This window comes from Phragmites australis, chromosome 9 (genome assembly GCF_958298935.1).
Source record: "Phragmites australis chromosome 9, lpPhrAust1.1, whole genome shotgun sequence".
NCBI lineage: Eukaryota > Viridiplantae > Streptophyta > Magnoliopsida > Poales > Poaceae > Phragmites > Phragmites australis.
In genome coordinates, this window is record NC_084929.1 from 35160833 (window position 1) to 35184836 (window position 24004).

The 24004-nt window shown below is 45.4% G+C and overlaps 4 protein-coding genes and 1 non-coding gene across 5 annotated transcripts; 3 read left to right on the forward strand and 2 right to left on the reverse strand.

Moving 5' to 3' along the window:
* Positions 1-1490: 1490 nt before the first annotated feature.
* Positions 1491-5008, forward strand: LOC133929441 (iron-sulfur cluster assembly protein 1-like). Its single transcript, XM_062376194.1, has 3 exons — positions 1491-1899; positions 3826-3880; positions 4668-5008. Exons 1-3 carry the CDS (start codon positions 1596-1598, stop codon positions 4795-4797), a joined length of 489 nt encoding a protein of 162 aa, XP_062232178.1. The 5' UTR covers positions 1491-1595; the 3' UTR covers positions 4798-5008.
* On the reverse strand, positions 2757-2830 carry TRNAN-GUU (transfer RNA asparagine (anticodon GUU)). Its single transcript has one exon. It is a non-coding gene; the product is annotated as a tRNA-Asn (tRNA).
* A 4884-nt stretch (positions 5009-9892) lies between the features above and the next one.
* LOC133929915 (MYB-like transcription factor EOBII) lies at positions 9893-10947 on the forward strand. Its single transcript, XM_062376670.1, has 3 exons — positions 9893-10052; positions 10177-10306; positions 10389-10947. Exons 1-3 carry the CDS (start codon positions 9896-9898, stop codon positions 10780-10782), a joined length of 681 nt encoding a protein of 226 aa, XP_062232654.1. The 5' UTR covers positions 9893-9895; the 3' UTR covers positions 10783-10947.
* Positions 10948-14648: 3701 nt separating this feature from the next.
* On the reverse strand, positions 14649-15455 carry LOC133929443 (large ribosomal subunit protein bL12c-like). Its single transcript, XM_062376195.1, has one exon. It carries the CDS (start codon positions 15364-15366, stop codon positions 14842-14844), a length of 525 nt encoding a protein of 174 aa, XP_062232179.1. The 5' UTR covers positions 15367-15455; the 3' UTR covers positions 14649-14841.
* A 6104-nt stretch (positions 15456-21559) lies between these two features.
* On the forward strand, positions 21560-22099 carry LOC133928198 (uncharacterized). Its single transcript, XM_062374433.1, has one exon. The coding sequence runs from the start codon at positions 21560-21562 to the stop codon at positions 22097-22099; it is 540 nt and encodes a 179-aa protein (XP_062230417.1).
* Positions 22100-24004: the final 1905 nt, after the last annotated feature.

A 24004-nucleotide genomic window follows, 5' to 3' on the forward strand; every position in this document is an offset into this window, starting at 1 on the left:
AGTTTGACGATGGGTTCGGCTTTGGCGTGGCGGGTAGACAACATGAATCAAGAAAAGGAAGCAGAGCCGTCAGAATTGACGGACTGTTTCTTTTCTCCTCATCAGCAGTCACTAGATTCCTCAGCCACAAGATATGACCCGCCTAGTTTGGGGCTGCACTCTGTAAGTGATCGACTGAGAACCGTATTAGCATGGTGATCACCTTTTTAGAGAGAGAGAGAGGAGCACAGTAATCAACATTTTTCTTTAGAGAGAGGAAGCATAGGGATCAACTGAGAACAATATTGTCGGCTTCAATGTTCAAACTACGACCCAGAAACGAACAACCCCCTTCAAACTACGGCCCAAAAATGAATAGCACCAACACCTAGCGGTGAAAACTGTAACGAAAATTCCCGTTCGATCGGATATGTTTCCGTTTAAACTGGAATATGGTAATCCGTATCTGTTTTTGGCATTTTTTCGACATTTTCTGATCTTATCGTTTTTTGATTCTAATTGTAAGAAAAAAAAATGATACTAGAAACGGTTCAGACAGTTTTCAATTGTTTCCGATCATTTTCACTTTTCTACCATTTCCGACTGCTTTCACCTTTATCTCCTACTGGTCACCTAACACCCATATATTTGAACTTATTCTCATAATGTAATTGGTGTTATTCTCATAGTTAAATTGTGCATATATTGTCAATTGCTTCACATCAATGATTTATCATAAATCTTTCCTTCATTATTTATATGATTCATATGTCTCAAGACTAGTGGTGAAAATGATACTAATAAGATTATTGAATATTATTTGTTGTACCTGAACTTTGGTTATTGATCTTTGGTAGGAAATGACATAGGAGATGCAAATATGCACTTGCTTTTATTTGACCCACTATCAACCGTTTAACACCACTCTTGCACTTTAAGGTTAATTTCAAAATACATATATCTTATTAAATATATCTTATTATTTATTTTATCGTGTAAAGATACGTCATATTATCATGTACTTATATAGATTATAGTTATATCATGTGTGAATTTATTGTACTTGTCATATGAGATGTATGATTTATGAGCTACAGTTTAATATTTTCATTCATAATTTTTTATTCCCGATCGGTATCGACAGTTACCAATCCGATAATACCGTATTTTATTTTTGATACAATCGATACCACATCTGTTTCAGTATTAGCACTTCTGATTTTATTTTCAGAAGAAAAAAATAAAACTGGAAACAATTTCAGCGTTTTCCGTTTCCGACATACCAACACCGCAGGCCGAACCGCCTGAGCCAAGAACCGCCTGCTCACCCAACACCGAGCCCACCCATCACAGTCCGCCACGTACCCAGCTCATACACGCGTTGCCTCGAGAGCCCATTATCCTCGCCGCGCTGTGGGCCCCACGTGCCACGCCGATCCGATCCACACGTATAAATTCCAGGCCCAACCAACGCGGGACCGGCTCGCTGACGCGTGTCGTCGCTGACGCGTGTGGGCCCGCGACACGAGGGAACCCAAAGCCACACGGAAGAACAGAGAGCGAGAGGGGGAATCCAGACAGAGAACGCCTCATCCGAGCCCCCAACATTATCGGAGATGATGCTGCGCGTGGTGGGCAAGCGGCTCCTCGGCGCGGCGGCAGGTGGCCAGGCGTCGCCCGCGTTGGCGCCGGCGGCGAGGAGGGGGTACCACGAGCGGGTGGTGGACCACTACAACAACCCGCGCAACGTGGGGACCTTCGACAAGGACGACCCGGACGTCGGCACGGGGCTTGTCGGCGCGCCGGCGTGCGGGGACGTCATGAAGCTGCAGATCCGCGTCGACGAGGGGTCCGGCAGGGTCGTCGACGCCCGCTTCAAGACCTTCGGGTGCGGCTCCGCCATCGCGTCCTCCTCCGTTGGTGAGCAAAACCAGCTTCCATTCCTTCTTGTAGGAGCAGATTGCTCTAGCGTTTTAGGGTAGGGTTTTATTTATGTGAATTTGATGATGGCTGGTCCTGGGTTATCCATAGTCTGAGCGATGTTGGGCAGTTTTACAAATGATGGGAATGAGGTTATGGCGTAATTGTTCGTGGTAATTAAATTCGCAAATTATGGTGTGTAAATGTTGATTTCGACGGTGTGGAAGAGCGGCCCTGAGGCTATCGTGATAACATGCTGTTGCTATCAAATTAATAATACTGCTAGATGTGTTTCCCCAGTCTAATAGTACTGTCAAATTACGGTCTGTTAATATTGATCTCGGCTAGATATGTTTCCCCCAGTGTTACTGGACACCTGTATCCAAGTTTTTTTTTTTTTGCCGAATCAGACATTCCGAATCCGAGTCGGATTTCGAGTTGTATTTTGCATGTCCGATACCTGTGTCTGTGTCCATTAGCACTGGTTTCCCCTGGACGTCTGGAAATTTGTGTAAAGTCCAAATGTGCAATTGTTGGGTTTATGGGGATTCTGAAATGTCCAGAAATGAGTTCCAGAATCACACTTCAGTGGTTAACATGTGATCACTGATGTGGTTTCAGTGTCTGTCTGAAGCAGCGATTAGCATGCAGGCCGCCTTGTTGATAAACTGTTAAAAATGGTAATATGTAGAGGAATTACCCTTCTTTGTTTGAAAAAAGAGAGTTAGGATCTGAACCCAAGACCAACCTTTGATCGGGTTGAGGCGGCTGGATCCATTTTGAGGCACACAAAAAAACTCAGAGACATTGTGGTAAACAGAAATTCGCCCCACTACACTAATAAAATAAAATAATGGCGCTAGAGGGAGGGCTTGAACCTCCGACCTTGTGGTTAACAGCCACACGCTCTAACCAACTGAGCTACTCCAGCTTAGCATGCCGCCAATGCTAATATCTTTGTGCTGACTATTGTACTGTTTCTGTTCCCTACAACCCTTTGAGCAGATCATTTTGCAGTTTATGTAGCTTATCCAGAGCCACTAGTCGATCTGATATTCAACTAGAGCTGCTTTGGTTACCAAGGGACTCAGCCTTTGGGGAATTTGCCTTAAAATATGGTAGTTTTACAACCAAACAACATTGTTATTGTAACAATAAATTTATATATTTCTTCAAGAGTGAATTCTGCACTTGGATGTGACTTTCTTTAACCAAAGGAAGTCACCTGCGATACGACTTTTAGAAAAAGGAAAGATGTTGGGAAAAATACAGGTTTCAAAATTAGATTAATTTATAGCTTAAAGCATTGTGTAATGTTTGTTCAGTTACCAAGTTTATCTGGCATTTATATTTACCAAATTCTTCATGTCTAAAATGTGGAGGAGCAACTTTGTTGTCCATATTATGTTCTAACAATGTGTTTTAAGTTTGTCTAATGCTTTCTGTTGTTGGGTCGTTTAATAACTTGTCTTGTATTCAAGGGGCATTGAACACCTGAACCTCATGTCAGTACGGAATAGTTAGGGGCAAGAGTGCCATCAGTTAAACAGTCCCGAGATACTAGCACATTTATGTTTGAAATAGATTAGGAGTGAAAGGGTTCATTAAAAATATGATATCTGTGTTTGTATTTGTAATAGAGCTGACCACAGTGCGCTTCTGGACTGGCTGCTTAGGTTTTGCAGATTATTAGCATGTTTCTGCTTAATGTTTTGTATAGTTGTGTATTTAGGCTAGAATCATCATTTGATTTACTGACATGTCACCAATTGCATGCCGTTCTTTAATGGCTTAATTTGATTTACTGACATGCCACTGTCACTTAGTGTATGCATTTCCTCCTAATGTTTTGCCTTATATCAGTAGTACAAAATTTTTACCCATTTAAGTTTAGAATTGGTTCCTGACCTATCTCTGCATTTTCAGCCAGTGAGTGGGTGAAGGGGAAGCAAATGGAGGAAATAGTGGCAATCAAGAACACGTAAGCTATGACTTTGCTTGGAAATCATCGTTCTATATTGATCGCTCTTGTTTGGCTAGATTACATGCTTATCTTTCTTTTCTTGATTTTTCATTTTTTGACTTTTATGTTTGTGTTCAGTTGAAACGTACATTATCCACAACGCGATGCGGAACATTTGAGATGCAATATAATCTGCCCTACAGAATGAACTTTTTTGTTGGGGTATTAGAGCGTTGAGGTGTTCATGCTGCACGAGTATACTGGATCATATATAGTTTGACTTAAACATTTTATTTTGCTTGTGTTATTTTTGGAGGATTTGTATTGGTATCAACCTCTAACTTGCTGGGTCCATATCATTCAGATGCATTGGAACGTGTGTTTTGGCCTGTAAGGTCAAAATTTTCACAGCTTTGATAATGATCAGGACTACGCATATTTTACCAGCTCTGCATCTGTATGTGTGCACGTTGCCCTCATGTGCGTGACCTTTATGTTAATGTTTGGAATCTAACAGATAATCTGCTCTCCCTTGTTATCCCATCACCTTATCCTGTAGCCACTGCCACTCGTAATGGTGCAGCTTCATTTTGACCTATTCTGTCTGTCTAGCATGTAAATTTTCGTTTGGAATTTGTGTGTAACTTCAGTCTTGTCAGTAAACTGGCCAGACAGATTTTTTCTTCAGAATCGTTTTGTTTTACAGATCTGTTCACATTCTGGGGAAAAGGTTCACCTTTTGGCTTTCAGGTCTCCATTACATGTTCATGTTCTCATGACTTCTTTGTCCTGTATTTTTTTTCAGTGAAATTGCAAAGCACCTATCTCTTCCACCAGTAAAGCTCCACTGCAGCATGCTTGCTGAGGATGCAATCAAAGCTGCTGTCAAGGATTACGAAGCAAAGAAGGTGAAGCTGGCAAAGGCAGATGAGTAGGGAAAGAAGTTCGTACCACTTGAAGCTAGCCAAGCACACATCTAGATGGAGGACTCCTGCAGTCGGACATACTAGTGTCTAGTATTCTCCAGTTGTAGTAACACAGCATGTCCTATAAAGAAGATGGTGATGGCAATTCCGTTTCTTCAAATAACCACACAGTTACAGTGGCCTGAGCGTGGCGTGTTACACGTTTGGTCATTCGCCTTTATATGTTTTGTCCTTTGTCTTTTCTTCTCGCGCCGCATCTTGGGCCTAATCTCATGCAAGAAAAAATGAGACTAGCTCGCATGGTAAACCATGGGTGCAGTAAAAATCTAAGATGATTTCAACTTTATTAACTCGGAAGCTACGGTACAATAATTAACATGTGATGCGCGCATGCATGCATGGTGTATGGCGATGCAGCGACTAGTTAGGCTTTAGATCTCTTACGCACTCGAGAGCCGACGGGATCGTTTGACGGTCTCCAACAGGGATCTGGACCTCTAACTCGAAGTTAGAGATACACAATAAACTGAGTCTGGATGAACAGTATTTTGCAATCAGTTACTGTAGCCCAGAACTGTTCATCAGTAATGTGTTATGGTTTTACTGTTTATCAAATATTGCAGCATCAGATCTGAATTGTTCACTTTTAATCCAATGGCTCAGATTCACTTGAAGTCACCTGACTCACAGAAGAATAAAGTCAGAGGATCTCAGTTGCTCCAACAGGCGGTGGATGAGGAGACGAGGATGCCGGCGACTCTGTTGTCGTCCACCATGCTCTTGTCGCAGCTGGCCACGAACGGCGGGGACTTTGAGCTGCCGCTCGACGAACGCATAGTCGCACTCCTCCCCGGCATGCCCCGTCCGCTGCTCCGCGCGCGCTGCTACACGCGCCGGCGTCGAATTCATTCATCGCGCGCCGTCTTGAGCTCGCTGATGGCGTAGAACCCGACACAATCTCTCAGCACGTCCCCGATGTCCGTGCCGTTTGCCCTGTCGGCCTCACTTGCAAGGAAGGTGGCGCCGCCCGCGGCGTCGACGCTGACGCGATGTCGAGTCCGATGCTGGCGAGCTCGTGCACGGTGGTCGCTTCGCGGATCCATGCTTAGCAGTGTCTCGCATTCGACGCTGTACTTGCACGTGGTTGCGATGAAGTCGGCGTCGGCAAGTGCGGCGGGGAGGGACACGACAGCGAGGAGGAAGATGGTCATGGCGGCGATGGTGCTAGATCTCGCCGTTGCTGGAAAAACCTAGCTACTCTTGGTTTCTTGTGTGTGTTACAGCACAATATGCTAAGCTTCTTACGTTTTGTGCAATATTTGCCAAGCGTGTGCTAGAGTATATATAATAGTAAAAAGCTGCTCGAATCTAAATCTTGCAAAATAAATTGGTAGAAGACATTAAAATCATGGTAGCTGAAAAAATACGAAGATCAATGATGTAATATACAAAACAATCATGATAAATATTACAATCTTTCACACATTGCATAATTTAATGGACCATAATTAATTTATTCTCATATCTGCTACTACTATCGAAATTTAAGTGTACATCTCTTCTTTAGGGCTAAGAGGTACATATCAATCTATTATATTATTATTTGAGTGTTAAAAGAAACCATCATATTTGCTCTTAAGCTCAAAAAATTATCATAATAATCAAAAAATATAAATCACTTATTGTTATGAACATCTAGTGATCTATATTAAACAAAAGAGTCAATATCAAATACGATTAATAAATAGCTAAATTCGGAATTAAAAATTATATAAAATTAGTAGTTCGATTTCTTTGCGGTTTAGGAAGCAAATAACTAAATAAAAAAGTTCAAATAAAATAAAATAAATAATAATTGAAATGGGTTAGAATAGAAAAAAAAGAAGAATCCATATAAAAAATAGATTATTATAAAAATCACATACATAAATAAAGAGTCTATGTAAAATACAATTAATCAAAAGTTATTGTGACAAAATATTATAGCGTGGCTAGCCACGCTATTGGCGTAGTCACTTGCTAGTTTTTTTTTAAAAAGAGAGAGAGATGCAGATCACCGAGCTCCTCCTGCTTTGAGATTGTGGCAAATGCTCGACCTCAGCTGCTGGCACGAAGCTACTTTTGTTTCAAAGTATATTTTAGTAACATTTCGATTAAATTAATTCTGAATTTAAACATGTGAAGAGAACATAACTGCCAATAACATATATCATATGAACTAACCCGAGCATTTCAAAAGCGAATATTACTGAACATATACTACTCATGTTCAAAAAACAACATATATGACAGTTGACATAAAGAGGTGAAATAACATATGAACCAAAGTAACAAGTGTTAAACTAAAATGATTATTCTCAATGCGGGTTTCCAAATTAATGGTCATCCAACGTATACTAAGTTTTACTGATTAGTGTGACAAATTCACCACTAGAGCTAAGCTGAGCTGCCCAAGTATAAATAACAAATTTCTCTCCACTGAGCTCAACAGATCAATACCAGACGACCAACCAAAGGACTAGCAAGTTCAAGCCGCAGGGCACAAAGCAGTAGGGAGCCAAGATGCCTACCAACAGAGCTCAAGCCTCAAACAGAGCACCTACCAGAGCGAAGCCACTGGACAAAGGCAACAGGGGAGCCAAAGTGCTCACTACCAGAGCACACAACAATTGCTAGATAGAGCTACCAATCACAAGATCAAAACTAGTGACCACAGCCTAACTCAAGTGCATAATTGACATAATAATCAAACTTAGCTCGCTATCATCACAGAGCATCACAATCACCTCTTCTAGCATGCAAACTTATCAAAATTGATAGTGAAAATAAAACAATGCATGCTAGACAGTAAACGAGAGAGATGAATGGAACAAGCTTACTATCCAGAGAGGAAGATGATGATAAGGCGTGCAAAAGCGTTGTTCCAGAAAACAAAGACTCGCCCTCTATGCCGAGGTCGATGGGGAGAATATTCTCGGAGATACAATGCCGATATACCGTATGCAGGGCACATTGCAAATAGCACCCGAGGAGCCGAAAACACTGCAACAGCAAGAGTTCAACTCAGGGCCAGGGAGGAGAAGTCGAACATCAATCCAAGATGATCAACATCGGAGAGTGATCACCACGGACAGAGCATGCTCCAACACAGAGAAGTGACACCATCACGAAGACCACGCTCTCAGAGATCACACACGCAACCTCCACCTGTAGAAACATGTGCACGAAGGCACGTCACAAACCACCGTAGCACCTTCACCGCCACAGCCGAGCAACACGACCGCACGCAACCCATCAACTCGGCTCCATCGCACACCGAGCGCACAAGAGCACTGCGCCCGAGCCCACATAGACCAGCAAGGGCAAGCTGACGGGGCACTCAATCGGTGGAAGAGCACCAACACACCAGAAGTAGCCTTGCCGGAGCGAACACGGCATGACACCGAGAGAGAGAACCGGTAGAGAGAGGGAGTGTAAAGCAGAGAGGAGGAAGAGGTGAAGAGACCCCCAGGAGATTTTATCCAAAGAAGAGGAACCACCCAGTTTTATCCATTCGCTCAGCATAATGCATAGGGCAAACAACTGGACCGGGTGGGCTGCTCAGCCACTTGGGCCTTAGAAGTGGCCCACCGGTCAAAGCTTTTTATTTTTTCTTTTCTTTTATTTTGGAATTTTACTTAGATTCAAATTTGATTTCAATCTCAAATTTGAATTTTAAAGTAAAAACCTCTCAAATTCCAACAGCTACGTGTTCCATCCAATCATGGGAACTGAAAAGCTGCCGATGCCGAGACGTGGTTTCTAGCCGTCAGTTTTGAGTTCTCGGCACGTGTTTTTACCTCATCCGTCGCCTGCCGGACCGCCTTGAGCGGCATTGTTTTTGTTTGGCGCCCGACCAGACTCCGTGTCGGACAGAGCCTAGCGCGTGAACCCGGCCGGCCCCTGAAGAGTCGAGGCCTATCGAGGCTTCTGGACTCTGATGCCTGGATCGAGTTGGAGATGACTTGGGCGCACTTCCAAGCCCCACACGTGCTCGTGCTCGCACCTCAGCCTCTCATGTTACCGGAAGAGTGACAGCTACGACCAGCCGAAGGCAGCACGATGCAGGCTTGCTACAACGGGAAATGCTTATCGAAACCACATTAAGGCTAAGGCACGGACCATATCTGCCTAGCGTTTAGTCTCATCACACCGATTAGCCTCTTGCCGGGCAATCAATCGATGGGATGGATGGAAAACTATCTCCATATATCTCTACTGTATAAAACATAAATTAATTCACACGTCACCTCTTCTTCTTACTCTCCCCTTGTCTAATAAATCTCTTAAATTATAAATAATTTACTCATTTTTACTATTCACCCTATTACTCCAATCTACTCTTCATTTTTCGGATCCTATCTGAAATCAAATTACGACATCATTTTTAACATATTCATTCGACGGTGCTCATATAATATATCCATATCTTCATAATTTAAATTTGTACTCAATATTTTCTATCCAATATTAATAATTTTGTTGCAATGCACGTACACTTTGCTAGTAGCTTGTCATCCTTAGTTCACCACCGTCCATGTGATTGCTAGTGCATTGCTGTGCTATTGTACTACGTAGCTACCTAGCCATTGGAGATGAGTGGACATGTTATCAAGTGCAGGCATCATGGCTACCATGCATATATCTCTCTGACTACTTGCGAAGGCAAGAGCTACGTTAAAGCAAAATGTAGCACAGCCCAATCTGTAGAAAGGAAAGATGTAGGACAGTTATCACTCACTGGACTGGACGTCTGAAACCACACACGTCCTAACACATGTTTTCGTTTAGCTGAGAAGGAAGAAAGGAGCTTAATTACAATGGTTAATTCGCTGCAAAAAAAAGAAACTGAAAGTGCATAGCCAACGAGACGACGACTGAGCGCGCATTTCTGCAAGCTGGCCAGCGTGACACGTCCACCGGCTGCCGACCGTTTCGGGACCTCCCGGCGAGTGGCTTTCGAGTTAGGCGTGCCAAAGTTTTATCGGCTCACGCCGCATCGCGCCGGCTCCATTATATAAACATGGCGAGGCGAGATGCGATTAGGCCGCGCCGAGGAAACGGAGCCATGCAATCTACCATGGACGCGGCCGGCGGCGTGCAGGTGCAGCCGGAGGAGGCGGCCGTGCGCAAGGGGCCCTGGACGATGGAGGAGGACCACGTCCTCGTCAACTACATCAGCGCCCACGGCGAGGGCGCGTGGAACAACCTCGCCCGCGCCGCCGGTACGTACGCGCCCGCGCGCGCGCTCCGGCCGAGGCATCTCATCACTTTCACCGTGCGTCCAAGATCGTTTGAGCTTTTGATCGTGCACATCTATATTGTCCGTTTGGCCATGGCTGCATGCAGGGCTTAACCGCACCGGGAAGAGCTGCCGACTGCGGTGGCTCAACTACCTGCGCCCGGACGTGCGGCGCGGCAGCATCACGCCGGAGGAGCACGAGCTCATCGTCCAGCTGCAGGCCAGATGGGGCAACAGGTAATCTCCTTAACGTAATTTCTTAACTTCATCCTTGTTCTAGCTAGTACTAATTAAGCTGCTAAATGGTCACTTTCTTCAGGTGGTCTAAGATTGCAAGGCACCTTCCTGGCCGGACGGACAACGAGATCAAGAACTTTTGGAGAACCAAGATACAGAAGAAGCAAAGGAACAAGCAGGACAACAATGGCACCGAAAGCATCATCACAGCCGAGTATCGCAACACTCCGTCAACCACAGAGGACCAAGGCAGCAGCAACTCCGGCCGGACGGGGGTCACGCAGGACTACGGCATCGTGGCGCAGCAGCCGAGCACACTTAGCTTGGACCATCTAGGCTACGAAGCTCGTGGAGGAGGTGGCACGAGCGCTGGTGCCATGGACGTCCCTCCAGAGTTCTTGGCCGCGTCGGGCGAAAACTTTTGGCCCATGGAGGATTTATGGCCGACGTTGCAGTCGTTCCATGCCAATAGCTGATTGGATGCTGGAAGACGTATACATATCTAAAGATTGGATGGTCAATGTATTAATTTGTCAGGACAGCAAGTCACTAAGAATGTCTGGAAAAGGTGGGTTAGAATCCAAATCCTAAGGATTTAGTTCAATTTAAAATCCGTGAGCGTAATCCTCTTATGCCAAACAAGCCCTTCACTTCTCTACCGCGGTACTTTTTTTAAGACCCGGACCTCTTTTACCCGGCATCGTTGGACACCTCAACCGGGGTATGCGGGACGAGGCTCGAACCCCAGTCGGCTCACTCCCATCTTGAAGGTTTTGCCATCGGGCTACCTGCCCGTCATCTCTACCGCGGTACTTAGAGTTGCATACTTGTGCGTATTTGATCATAGCTTCATGATGAGGTTGCACCTGTGAAACTTTGCACTCTCTGCCGAGGTAATTCTTGAATGATTTGACTACAAAATTTCAAAATAATATGTATTTTCAATCGGTGGAATCGGTTCAGTGCAAAGGGATCAGTTTCTTTTCTTTTTCTGGCAAAAAAATAAAATAAAATGCAAGGGTGGAGTTTGATTTGAACCAAAACTCAATTGAGCCATTGCAAGCCTTGAATCCGATTCTACATATGTGAGCAATTCCTATTTGGGTAGTTAGCCGATTTCTATTGTAGGAAGCCCAGGACAATGGGTATCTTATTTCACACTGTGAGTCCCACATTGGAAGGTACTGATGGAAAATATGGAGCAAACTGCACTAGCTTTTGCACCTGCTTGTGTCATACTCACACAGTTATGAACCTACATTGATTCCCTGCATTGGACATGCGGGGATTGGTTATACTTATAAAGTACTCCACTAAAAAGACGATTTTCCGTTGTATAACCAACACCGTATAGAAACAGGGTATAATCACGTTTCCATCGACGCATGCGAACTGAACTGAAAGACGGCGTATCCAACTCATCCATCAACCCGACGAGTCTAGCGGTCAGTGCTTGTCTCTTTCACCCCTGGAAATGAAAATCTAGTGGAGCCATCTGAGCATCTTCCAACGATAGATAGCTAAAGACAGCATCCTTAATAACTTAAATGTAGCATTGTCTACAAAATCAATATATATCCATATATAATAGACTATAAGATTAATAGATTAAATGAGTAGACTATCTAGTAGTTACTTGTCTAATTTTTATCTCTCTTTGTTACTCTATTACATAGATATGAATATAATGTGAACAACCTTCTATAGCTATACGTGTATTATGTATTAAGAATGACTTTAGTGAGCCAGGTGATCGAGCAAACCCGTCCCCGGTCACTGCACAATGGACGATATGACAGTTATGACAACTAGACACTTTCCATCCGGGTGCTCGCGAAAACGGTTGCAGCGGTTGGAATATGGTCTATTTATAAAATTCCAAAGCATTGACACTTTAGTCATATTTTGTTAGTCTAATAAGCATTGACCAGCGCATGCGTGTAGAAATAGTAGCTAATCGTGTAATTATTATTTTTTAAATAGTTGGCTCTCTTCCTTATCTAAAATAAAAACACATGAGAGGGGGAGGGGAGAGAGAGGGCTTTAGCTACTCACGTGTATTTTGTGTATTTTTCATGTAAAAGTTGTATGACTTACGACGAGCGTAGCGCACATATAGAAATGGTAGTCAATTGTGCAATTATCCTTTTCTTTTTAAATAGTTGGCTCTCTTCCTTATCTAAAATGAAAACGCATAGAATGGGAGGGAGAGGGAGGCTACACTGGAGCATTTCACGTATTTTTCTCTTAAAAATCACGTGACTTACGATGAGCGCAATATGTGTATGTAGAAATGGTATCCAATCGTGCAATTATCTTTTTCTTTTTAATACGGTGATTCTTTTTTAATGAGATTAAAATGAACGTTTGGAATTAGGGATAAACACAACAGTTTCTTCTGGCGATTTATTCGCCATTTGTGACCCAAACTGCTAATTTTATGACTATTTAAGAAACAAAAGATGTTCTGGCAGGTTTTCTCTGTTTTTCATCTCCTCATATTCCAATACTCTTCTCTCTTGCGTCCACTGCACTGTTTTGTTCGCTACCAAACCTTGTCATCTTCTTCTTTCAACGTGCAACGAGGAGGAAAAGAGTGGGATCTTCGAAACCAGTGCCGCATAAAGATTTGTACAGGACGGCAATCAGATTTTCGGGCAGCACTCGGTGTGACCACTCGGTGATTGCTACTACGACTGCAACATGCCTCGACTTCTACTACGAACTCAACTTTGACTACGTCCTCGACTTCAACTTCGTACTCAACTTCGACTACGTCCGAGGAGCTGCTTCCACGACATCTACCGGATCGCTCTCGTGGAAGCTCGTTTTCATCAACCCAACGAGTAAATTATGTGTGCAACTTTTACTCATAAGAAATATACTTTTGATCTGAAATACGTTATAGACTTACTGGTTCTAGTGTATACATCTAGTTTGTACTGTGTAGTTTTCTTTGTAAAATTTGCTGTATTATTCTAACAGCCGTCGGGAGGGAAAACACGATGGCCGTTTGCTGCTTATCTTATTGATGCAAATAGGGGCATCCCCTCCCCCACCTATGGTGCTCCATAGAGAGGAATGAGAGATAGGAGAGAGAAGAAGAGGGAGAGGAGAAAGAAGAGAGGAGATGAGGGAGGAAGAAGGAGATGAGCCCCGAGCATTACATCCTGCGTCCGCCACTGGATGCAAGCGAAGCAGACGGCTGCAGGGCCCGGAGCACATGGCATCGCGATGGAGATAGACCGGGGAGTTCGGCACGGGAGCTTTCAGCTTCGCGTATCTACGGCTTCCGGGAACCGGCAAGTGGGCGCTTGCGCAAAAGGCAGGCCACGACGTCCGGTTGCTAGTTCCGGGAGGAGCGCAGATTTGCAGTCCCGCTGCTCACTTCGTAACTAATCATTGCGTGGTACATAGCCTGCGCCTCGCAGCACATGGGCATCGTGCCGGTAGCTATGTGCGTGGCGAACGCGTCCTCGGACTCGTCGGTCGTGGCGTGATCGGCTGGTCGCGGAAATCGGACCTGGGAGCAACCGGGGCAGGCAAAATCTGTGCCGGCTGGGCCGAAACGGCTTGCAGCAGCCGCCGGAAGCAGGGGGGCCGCGGTAACCGAGATGGCCGGGAGTCTGATGCGGCGGCACCCGCCACCCAGGACCCGTGGTTGCCGTCCTGCCGACGCGTTTGGTGCGAGGTTGCCGGTCGCTCGTGGCTCGTCTCTGCGCGCGATCGTCGTGACCAGAAAAGGTGGTCGCCAAAAGGGATTCCGCGGGCTCGAGCTGCGCCGAGCATATGCAGCCCGGGATCACAGTCGGGTGGGGCGAATCCACAGCCGCCGCAGTTGGTGCCAATGCATCTGTGCGGGGTCGCAGAGGCCGAAACGTGCCGTCGCGCGGGAGATCAGGTGGCGGGGTGAGACGGACTGACGGCGCCCGTGCAATTTGTCACACTGGATCTGGATGATTATTTTTATTTTCTATTTTTTTTTTTAAGAACAGGGCTCGCTTACTCATCTTCTTTGGAGACATTTTTACAGAGAGGTACGACACCAGGTTCGAATCCCGGTGGATGATTATGGACGACAAACCATGGAGTTGTTCAGCTATTTCTGCAACTGATCAGATAACGCGGCAACATGTTTTCTGCATCATCCATTAGCAGGAGAACCGAATCGAATTCCCAATGGCTTCCACCTCTAATCTCTATCCTGGAGACGCAAACAGCTCCACTCAAAATGGCCTCCCTACAGCTATGCGTCAGGTCCGACTTTCAACGCTTGCCGCTCAATAGGTCGCCAAAGAATCCTAAATAAAAAAACTAGCCAAATTTGGATGAACACAAACTATGAAATCTAGAATGGAGCATCATAATACATAATAAGATTTGTGTATCAACCCATACGCACGTAGCAAAAGCTGATATCGTGCTGAAACAACGCGGTAGTACAGTTCTGACAGCAACAACTGACACATAATTGTGTGGTTGCCAGAAAACAAAATACAAATGGGAAAAAGGAGTCCTAGGAGTCCTGGTGCATTTCAGGCGATGGACACCTTGGCGCCGACCTCCTCGAGCTGCTTCTTGGCGTCCTCGGCCTCGTCCTTGCTCACGGCCTCCTTGAGCTTCTTGGGCAGGCCCTCGATGAGGTCCTTGGCCTCCTTCAGCGCCAGGCTCGTCAGCGCGCGCACCACCTTGATGGTCGCAATGCGCGCGCTGCTGGGCACCTCCTCGATTACCACGTCGAACTCCGTCTTCTCCGCAGGTGCCGCGGCCTCCTCGCCCCCCGCCGCGGCGGCGCCCGGGGCGGCGACGGCGGCGGCGGGGGCGAACGCGGCGGCGGAGACGCCGAGGCGCTCCTGCAGGTGGTCCACGAGGCCGCGCGCCTCCTCGAGGGTGAGCCCCGCGATGGCGTCCCCGAGCTCGAGGACCTTCGGGGAGGCGGTGGAGGCGCAGGCGACGGCGAAGCGGCCGCGGGTGGGAAAGGGGAGCGCGGCTTTGGGGAGGGAGGAGGCGGTGGGGACGCGGATGAGGGAGAAGGCGGAGGAGAGGGCGGTGGAAGCCATGGCGCACAGGTTCTTGGGTGCCACCCTGCTCTGGTCTGCTTCCGAAGGCGAAGGAGAAACAGGCGGGAGGAGGGGATAAGATAAGAAGAGATGATGCGAAGAGATGGGCTTTCTTTCGTACGACGTGTTGTTCGTTGTCCACGCGGCTCGCTCATTTCCTCTGTTAGATCTGCAATGGACGGTCCACAGAAACGCTCATCGGAGCAGAGAGGCCGTTGACTCTGAAATTCCACCGGCCTCCATCCTCATCTCTTTTGCACTTAAACCACTCCCAATGGTCCATTTTATACAATGTCTTAGACGTTAATTAAGTAGGCACTTAGAACGAAAGATGATATAGCAAAAAATTAAATGAAGAGAGAAGAGCTAATGTCTTCTATAAAGTATTAGCTGGGCTTAAAATCTAAGAAATGTACATTTTACCATATTGGACTAAGGACATTGTACGGTGGTAATATATTTTCGATACATATCATATTTCTAGTAAATTTTTAATTACTAATTATTAAATCTATTATCTTAATATTTGAGATGCAAAAGAAGTCGCCACGTTCGCTTTTAAGGTAACAAAATTACCATGGTAAGCGGAAAAAAGAAAAGAATATGAATCACTTATTATTATAAACATCTAATAGTCTAAATTTAGTCAAAGAGACCATATCAAATATGATTAATAAATAGCTAAATTCATAATTAAAAAATATGGAGAGAAAAAGAGAAAGATCTACATCGTTGATTTTCGTAGGACCAAGTTATAACGATGTAGATTTAATCTAGAGAAATCCGTATTGAAGTTGAGATGTCACGCAACATACTAAAATTAGGAATCTAGAGTCCTATTTGGAGATCAATCTTTTTGCTACGTGGAAACTAATATGAATTCTATTTATTATATTAGTAATTGGTCAACAAAAGAAGTTTCATCTTTCGCTCTCAAGACATAGAAATTACAACGTTAAGTAGAGAAAAAAAAACAAAGTGTCACTATATATGTTTATAAATTATCCACCACCGTCATTACGAAAACCAACACTGCCATTACAAAAAATAAAACCCAAAATACCTATATACATGTTTCTCTATTACTCACATATTCCATTATTAAAAAATAAGAGTCCTTTTGGAAACTAATCTAAACAATCAACGCATGCAATTTTCTCGGATACGATTGGTAAACAGAATAAGAGATTGAAAACAAAAATAAAAAGAATCCTATGTAGACAATATATGGGATGTCAATCTGTATTAGAGTCCTTCTAGAAACTATTCTAAAATATCCTAATCCCAAGACCTGCAATTTTCTAATGTAACATTTGGAAAGATGGGTATATACCATCGCGTGGAGGCGAACAAAAGGCGAAGATGCAGCTAGGGAGAAGGAAAAAAAAGGAGATGGAAGCCAATCCAAGCTTTTTGTCAGGGTATGCCGACTTTGAGGCAGGTGTTCAAGGTGATAGCAGCCATGTCATACGGGCTCAGTTGCTGACATGACTTTCAATCTTGGTGTAGATCCAACGGAAGGTAGTAGTGCGATGCCATCCAGGATAGTGGTGAGTTGTGCATCATCAGACGACAATTCAGCGTCACCATCGCGCTTGAGTTTGATGATGAGGGCAGCTTTGTGGCATGCAGCAATAGGCTGTAGGACATGATGGTGAAGACAATTTAGCCGCCATTCCTGTGTAGGCAATGGCGGGCCAAGCGAGACACATGCCTGCACGCTTGAGTTTCAAGGTTATTCAAGCAGCATTTGGTTGTGCGTTCTGGCGCATGTAGAAGTTGCAGTGCAAGCTATGATATGGTTTGTGCTGCCTGCATGGACTCTAAGCAACCTGGCACGGCATGCGAGCCACATGTAGAGGTGATCCCTTGCTCTCCATGGCTGGATAGAGCAGTTTGGTGCATAAACACACCTAAATTTCAATTCTAATTTCTGAATGAACTTCCAGTTTTTAGGTTTGAACTAGAATATGCAACTAGGAGATCAGAAGGATTGTAGATCAAATTCACGGTGAGATGAGAGACAGAGAGAAAGAGAGAGAGACAGAGAGAGATGAGGCAGCGATCCGCCCTATATCCTCCGCCTTGGCTCTGGATCTCCCTCGTCTCCATTCAATCTCAATTTCTCCTATTCATCTAGACCGAGCAACACCGATGACCCCACACCTCTAGGTCGCAGTACCAGGCGGACAAGGGCAAAGCGTAGCGTGCCAAACTACAAATGGCAGAGTGGTGTCATGTAGCAATGGCCAGGAGTAGCAATAGTTTAATGTCCTATGCAACTGTTTTTGGTTGAATTGATTAGGAAAAAATGAAAATGAAACAATAAATCTCTGGACCGAGTGCACCTTTGTTAATTATAGAAAAAAGAAAATGTTTGCATCATTAGTTATAGAGGGCCTAGCTTATAGGTTGAGATCAATTTCGTTCAAATAACTGAAGCAACAAGAAAATGGATAAAAACGACTAAGAGGAGAGGGAACACCCAACAGTGTTGAAATCTAGGCGTCAAAGGGAAGAAAGTTGATACATTTGCATGTCGTGAAGACATAGCTCACTGTTGACTAGATTCAATGGCCTTTAGTTATGGAATGTGACTGCACCGTGAAAAAGGAATAAGAAGATTTACTGAAAAACCGAAGTTTATCACTAGCCATTGAGCCAAAGGTAAATCTTAACATGCACATGAATGAGCAATCTAATTAATAGATCATGAGTATTCTTGCACTGTTACTTTCCTATCTACTTTCCTACGAATAAAGGACTTCATGTATGAGGGTGCTACATATAGATTACCGTGGTTTTGTCCAAAAAAAGACAAGATGCTTTTGAGATTACCGTGGTTTTGTCCAAAGAAAAGACAAGATGCTTTACCCTTCACGATACAATGTTTAACCAGAGTTTGGTGTCGCGGTGCAATTGAGCAATGGTTGGGGAAAAAAATACAAGATAACTAAATGGTACAGTTGCATCAAAATGGGCAGTGATTAGGAGGGACTGAAATGGAATCTGATATGGTATTGGATATTAAATTATAAAACAGTTTAGCAGAGACAAGAGATAGAAGATATTTGGTGAGTGCGATAGCCCACCAATGACATAAGATTCTCTGATTTCCATATAAACTAATTAAGAAAATTATCGTGCATATTATCAACATATTGATTGAGATTGTTAAACAGCTATATCTTACATTATACTTAAGGTCATAGTAAGCAAGCTACAATGAACATTAAACATCTTTATTCATTTCAAATAACTGTGTAAGGGACAAAATAATATATACAAAGACATATAGTTGTAAAGAAAATGTCAAATCTAGCCACACAAATGCGTGGTGCACCTTGCTAGTTATCATTAATAGGCAACTACGATCCTATATTTTTCTTATTCCTACGTTTTGAGAATTTTGCGTTGCAAAAGGGGCTAACAAATCTCCAGCATCCAGAAAAGAGCTTTGTGTTTGTACTGCACTACTGCTAAACTAAACTGCAACCAAAATCTATTCTCTGTGAAAACACTGACACGAAGCGGCGGGATCCTTAGCTTTACCATGCCCAAAAGGGACACGCCTGCAAAGATGCAACATGCAAGTTCCAAACCTCCCTGTCCACACTAACCGCAGCCTTTAAGCTCACTCCAAGCATATTAACCCAAGCGCTGCAAGAAATAAGTAGCCTCCAAATCGTTCTTAGCAAGCTCTGCACCCGAATGCATGCACGATCGCAAGCTAGCAGAGGGAAGAGGAGGGAGTAAGCAAGCAACGATGTCCTCGACCACGCCGCCTCTCTTCGCCGGCGGCACGCATCCCGTAGGCACGCCGCGGGACGCGTCGGCCGGCGGTAGCGGGTCGTACACGCCGGTGTTCGTGGTGCTGGGCGTGATCGCCGCGCTGCTGGTCATCTCCTGCATCGTGGGGCAGGTCTGCACCAAGAAGCACCTGCGGCCCCGCCCGCGCAGGGACCGCGTCGCCTACTACGACGACGACATGGAGGGCGGGTTCGGCCACGGCCACGGGCCTTCTCACGGTGGCCACGGCATTGCCAAGATGGAGGCGCCCGCGGCGCCGGCGGCGTCGGTGGAGATGAGGCCGGCGGATGACGGCGCGGTCGCGGTGCACCAGACTGCGGCGTGATCGATTAACGATGGCTCTCTGAACGTAGGTAGTAGTTGCTTCTTTAACAGCTTGTTAGTCCCGCCTCCCTGTACGTAGCCTTGTAATCCTGATCATGTAAAAATAATTTGTCTCCACAACTTTAAAGATGGAATTGTGCGTAGCCTACGAATGGGTCTCCAATTAGATGCAGGCATGATTGTTTACACCTGAAAAATAGAACTCTGATGAATTCTGAACTCATTATATGGCAGGGAAAAAAATCCTTGTTGGTATAAGTACTCGGAAAATAGCAAAGCTAAAAAAAAAAGAGATACTCCTTCGTTTCGCCATGCAACTCCTTATACGGCAACTCCAACAATCATTCTTTACATTGTTTAGGTTTATGTACTCTAGATGGATGATCTATTTGAAGGTCAGCTATGCTTCCCAGTTGCCGTGCCTAATCATATTTCCTCATTGATCTATTACAGAAATATAATTAGCCTTTTGTCAGATCGAAATCGCCATCATCGATGACTCGGCACGATTAAATTGGTCGTCAGAAACTTTCCATTTTTAATGGTCTCGTAGCTGCAGTTGATGATTTGGGAACACGCAGTCGGCATGGACTGTGCCACTGGCCACTGCGGGTGATGTAGACTACAGTAAGGTAGATATTGGCTCGCGTCAACTGGATCACGTACAGCATAGTTCGTGCATTGCTCATTGCTCTGCTTGTGTTGGTAGGGTGAAGTGTCGTGCGCCCTTTTCCATCGAAAGCTCGAACGGTTGGGTGAGCATTTGGTGCTTTTGGCAGAATACTTAGCTAGGATTCACCAGCTAGCTTGACGTGTGCTTTTGGCAGACTACTTTTGTTCAGAACTCAGATATAGTCAGACATTATACCAGTTTGATATAGTTCCTTGTGCAAGCTAAATACCAGCCAACACGTTGCAGGAAGAACAGTTCGTACAGTGTACCAGGCAGCTCGTAGCAGAGATCATTATTACTGTATGATGCATTCTTTCTCTGCATCCACTTTTCTAGTCAGCCATCTTGCTTGTTATTGCTTCAGAGATCACAGCCATCAGTCGAACCTGTCGTCATCAGGATCAATGTACTTGTCCCAAAGCCCTGTCTGAAATCTGCCACTCAAGATGCAGGGCCCCCATACTCCCTACAGCACTGTCACACGCCTCTATCTGACTCTCTTCCTCCCCATGGAACTTGGCCTTGGAAGCCTCACCCACATTGATTTCTCACGGGCGTGCGTGCATGCATGCGATGCGAGGTTACGCTGCCTGCAAAGTGCAAACCACCCCCAAAGAGAGTCAGATAGAGATGTGTTGGCTGCTAGCGCTATCATGGATGAACCGCTGACGTGTCTGCACAGTAGCTAGATCAAAATGGATGGCCACTCTCACCCAGAAATGGCGCCCTGCACGGCATTTTCAACGGGGTGCCATCTATCCCAAAAGGGAAAGTTCCACTACACGCATGCCTATCTAAACCATTTATTTACATTGAAATTTATATTTAAAAGATAGATAAAAATTATAAAGTATGTAAAAGAAGCAACGGATAAAAAGATATTAAATAAGAATAATAGACAGATAAGATAATCTTTATATCTACACCTCACCTGAGTTACCTTTCCCATCCATCCTCTGTCTCCCAAAAAGTGTGAGAGCGAAAGCAGCAGAGCTTGCAGTTTTCGAGCACTGTATCTAACTGTCCTCGCCGAGCCAGAGCGATCACCGTTCCGTGTATGGTCTCTCCGAGTCATCCAGCTGAAGTTACCATACCTTACTCGGTCTCTGGCTATGTGAGGAGAGTAAATTCAGTCTTGTGTTTTTGGTTTGCTTTGTTTGTTTTGCTGCTGTGCATCTCGAGTTCTTCTTTACTGCGCCAGTAACAAAGTTTTACCTGCCCGGCCTGCAGCTGCATGCAGGGCGCAGTGCACGCGCTGCGGCTGCTCCTGCTGCTCCTGACCCGAAACCTACCTACGAAACGCTTGCCGTGTCATGTCACGATCACTCGCCGGGAACCCAGCGCTTCGGTTCCCGAGCTCACTGCGCGTCTTTTTGTTGCTGTACGATGAGCAGGGGGAGGGAGCAGCAGCGTGAGGCGGCGGTGACCGGGCAGTGCCGCGGCAGTGCAATGGCGCTTCCGCGGCGCGGGCGCTGGTTCGACGACGAGGCGCCCACCACGACGCGGGCGGGGCGCGCGGGGTGGAGGTGCCGGTCGTTCGCGGCGGCGGTGATCGCGGACTGCGTCGCGCTGGGCTGCTGCCCGTGCGCGGTCGTCAGCCTGCTGGGCCTCCTGCTCGTCAAGGCCCCGCTCGTCGTTGGCCGGCGCTGCGTCGGCCGGCTCAGGAGGCGGAGGCGGAGGCGGTTGCTGCTGCACAAGAAGCGGGTGCGCGACGTCGCGGCCTCCGCGACCACGACGACCACCACCACGGACGACAGCAAGAAGAGCGCGAAGGCGGAGGCCGCGCCCGGCGTGGGGACGCCGGACGCCGCTGGCGCGGTGGCTGTGGCGGCGAGCGCGTCGGGTGCTGAGGCAGAGCTGGCGTGGCTGGAGGAGATGTACCGGGTGGGGCACTGGGGCTTCGGCGTGCCGGAGAGAACCCCGTGAAAGGTAGCCGCCAGCCGTACGCGTGCCGGCGACGGGGGAACACGTCGTCGTCGGATGCGTCAAACGTGCAGCGCTGCATGATTGGTGCGCCGATGGGACATGGCTGTGGCCGGCGCTGCTTGATCTGATGTTTTTGTTGGAGCAGAGTAGGTTTCGGGCCTATTCGGCATAGCTCTAGAGGTGCTTTTCGACTAAAATCAGTGAAGCTAGAAATTAGAAAGCTGAAAAAAATAGTTTTATCTGATTCACTTCTAGTACATAATCATTATTCTATATAATTTATTCTAGAGAATCATTTTTAACCACAGAATCACTACTCAGATAATCACTCTCCACAAAAAATTTAAATCAAGTAAAACTCTACCAAATAGGCCCTTCATATTGAACATGTCGGGTGCACGGCACGTTTGGCGCCTAGTTTGGGATCTTCGGGGCGTGTGCAGAGTCATAACCGTTTGGTACGGCTTTAATTTTTATTTTTACGTTAGATTTTGAGATGGTAGGTTATAATAAAATAGTTTAAGTTATTATTTTAAGTTGTACATTTTTTTTCTAAACTTCTTTTCTATGAAATATAATGCAAAGGATATTAGTTTTGAAAAAACTAATCACAGAAGGTCTTAGAATTGTCTTTAGTTTTTTAGATTTTTTTTAATTTTTTTAATTTTTTTGAAATTTTGAGGGATTTTTCAACAAAGTCAAATTTTTAGGATTTTTTTTTGCAACAAAATGATCTATGAGGAGGAAAGTTAAAATTCAAGTGATTTTTAAGGGGTTTTGCATTTTTCAAAAAAAAAAAAGAGGCTTCTATGGATGGCTCGGCTCTTGTGCCGGTGGCACATTTAGATGAAAATGGACTCGTCTATCTACTTACATGGCTACGTCGTGCTATCTGCATACTGCAGAGGTCAATGAATGCACTGTTCTAGAACTCAGATGAAGAATATAGGGAAGAAATTGAAAATACAACAGAGATGAGCATCGGCCCAAGCAGCAAAGACACACTGCCCAGTGTTTTGGCCCATGAACATGAAGGTTAGGAACGACATCTTGGTCGACCAAATAGTTCGTGCATTAGGTGTAAGATCTTACGGATTGTCAAATAATCGGTTCTCTAGCGTTAGTGTTATCCCAGCGGCATGCATGAGGTTACCAGTGGATCGAAGAGCCACTAGAAAAATGCATACGTGCAAGAGGTTACCATGCCACGATGCAACATTAGAAAAACATACTTTACTCAGAACGAAGCATATTACCCCCCGCAGCATGGCGTCCAGGACACGATGCCATACAACTCAAACACCATAAGCATGCATTTGTACTCGAGTGACATTTACAATCACCATTACGAAGAAAAAAAAGAAAATCATTTACAATTACAAGAGGTTCGGTGGCGCTGAACAAGGTTTCTGGGCCTCCATATCTGTGTCTCTGGATTTGGTGGCGCCATTTTGATGTCTTTCCGTTAGAGCTTTGCGTCTTGGCTGTCGATGCTTCTTCAGCGGTCGAAGGCACGAAGGGTGTCCGGTCGGAGGTTTCTAGTGTTGGTGCTTGCAATGTTTCCCTCTTTCAATCTCGACGTGGAAACTGCTGATGATCGTTCAATGGAATAGATGTGCTCGGGTGTGCGCACCGGGATACTGGCTCTTGCGGCTTCACAATGTCTGGGTTTCCATGATGTTCTTGGTAGGAGGGCGGGTTTCACTCGTCGTCGATCAACGTGATTCTGCTTCGGCTCTCGACGGCATGACGATCGGCAACGGGCGACAACGATAAAGAAGATGACACTTAGGGTCTTGATGTTTTCTTTGTTTTTTCTTTGTTTCCTAAGGTCCTAAATGTAAGAGGGGATGTACTGATGGGTCATTTTTAATACAATCCCCCCCCCCCCCCCCCCCGGGCAAA

Excerpts from the sequence above, each read along its gene's own strand:
- LOC133929443 (XM_062376195.1), bottom strand. The coding sequence starts at position 15,366 with ATGGCTTCCACCGCCCTCTCCTCCGCCTTCTCCCTCATCCGCGTCCCC.
- LOC133929915 (XM_062376670.1), top strand. The coding sequence starts at position 9,896 with ATGCAATCTACCATGGACGCGGCCGGCGGCGTGCAGGTGCAGCCGGAG. Across the intron at positions 10,053-10,176 it reads CAACCTCGCCCGCGCCGCCG|GGCTTAACCGCACCGGGAAG; the intron begins GTACGTACGCGC and ends GGCTGCATGCAG. Across the intron at positions 10,307-10,388 it reads CAGGCCAGATGGGGCAACAG|GTGGTCTAAGATTGCAAGGC; the intron begins GTAATCTCCTTA and ends CACTTTCTTCAG.
- LOC133929441 (XM_062376194.1), top strand. The coding sequence starts at position 1,596 with ATGATGCTGCGCGTGGTGGGCAAGCGGCTCCTCGGCGCGGCGGCAGGT. Across the intron at positions 1,900-3,825 it reads CATCGCGTCCTCCTCCGTTG|CCAGTGAGTGGGTGAAGGGG; the intron begins GTGAGCAAAACC and ends CTGCATTTTCAG. Across the intron at positions 3,881-4,667 it reads ATAGTGGCAATCAAGAACAC|TGAAATTGCAAAGCACCTAT; the intron begins GTAAGCTATGAC and ends ATTTTTTTTCAG.
- LOC133928198 (XM_062374433.1), top strand. The coding sequence starts at position 21,560 with ATGAGCAGGGGGAGGGAGCAGCAGCGTGAGGCGGCGGTGACCGGGCAG.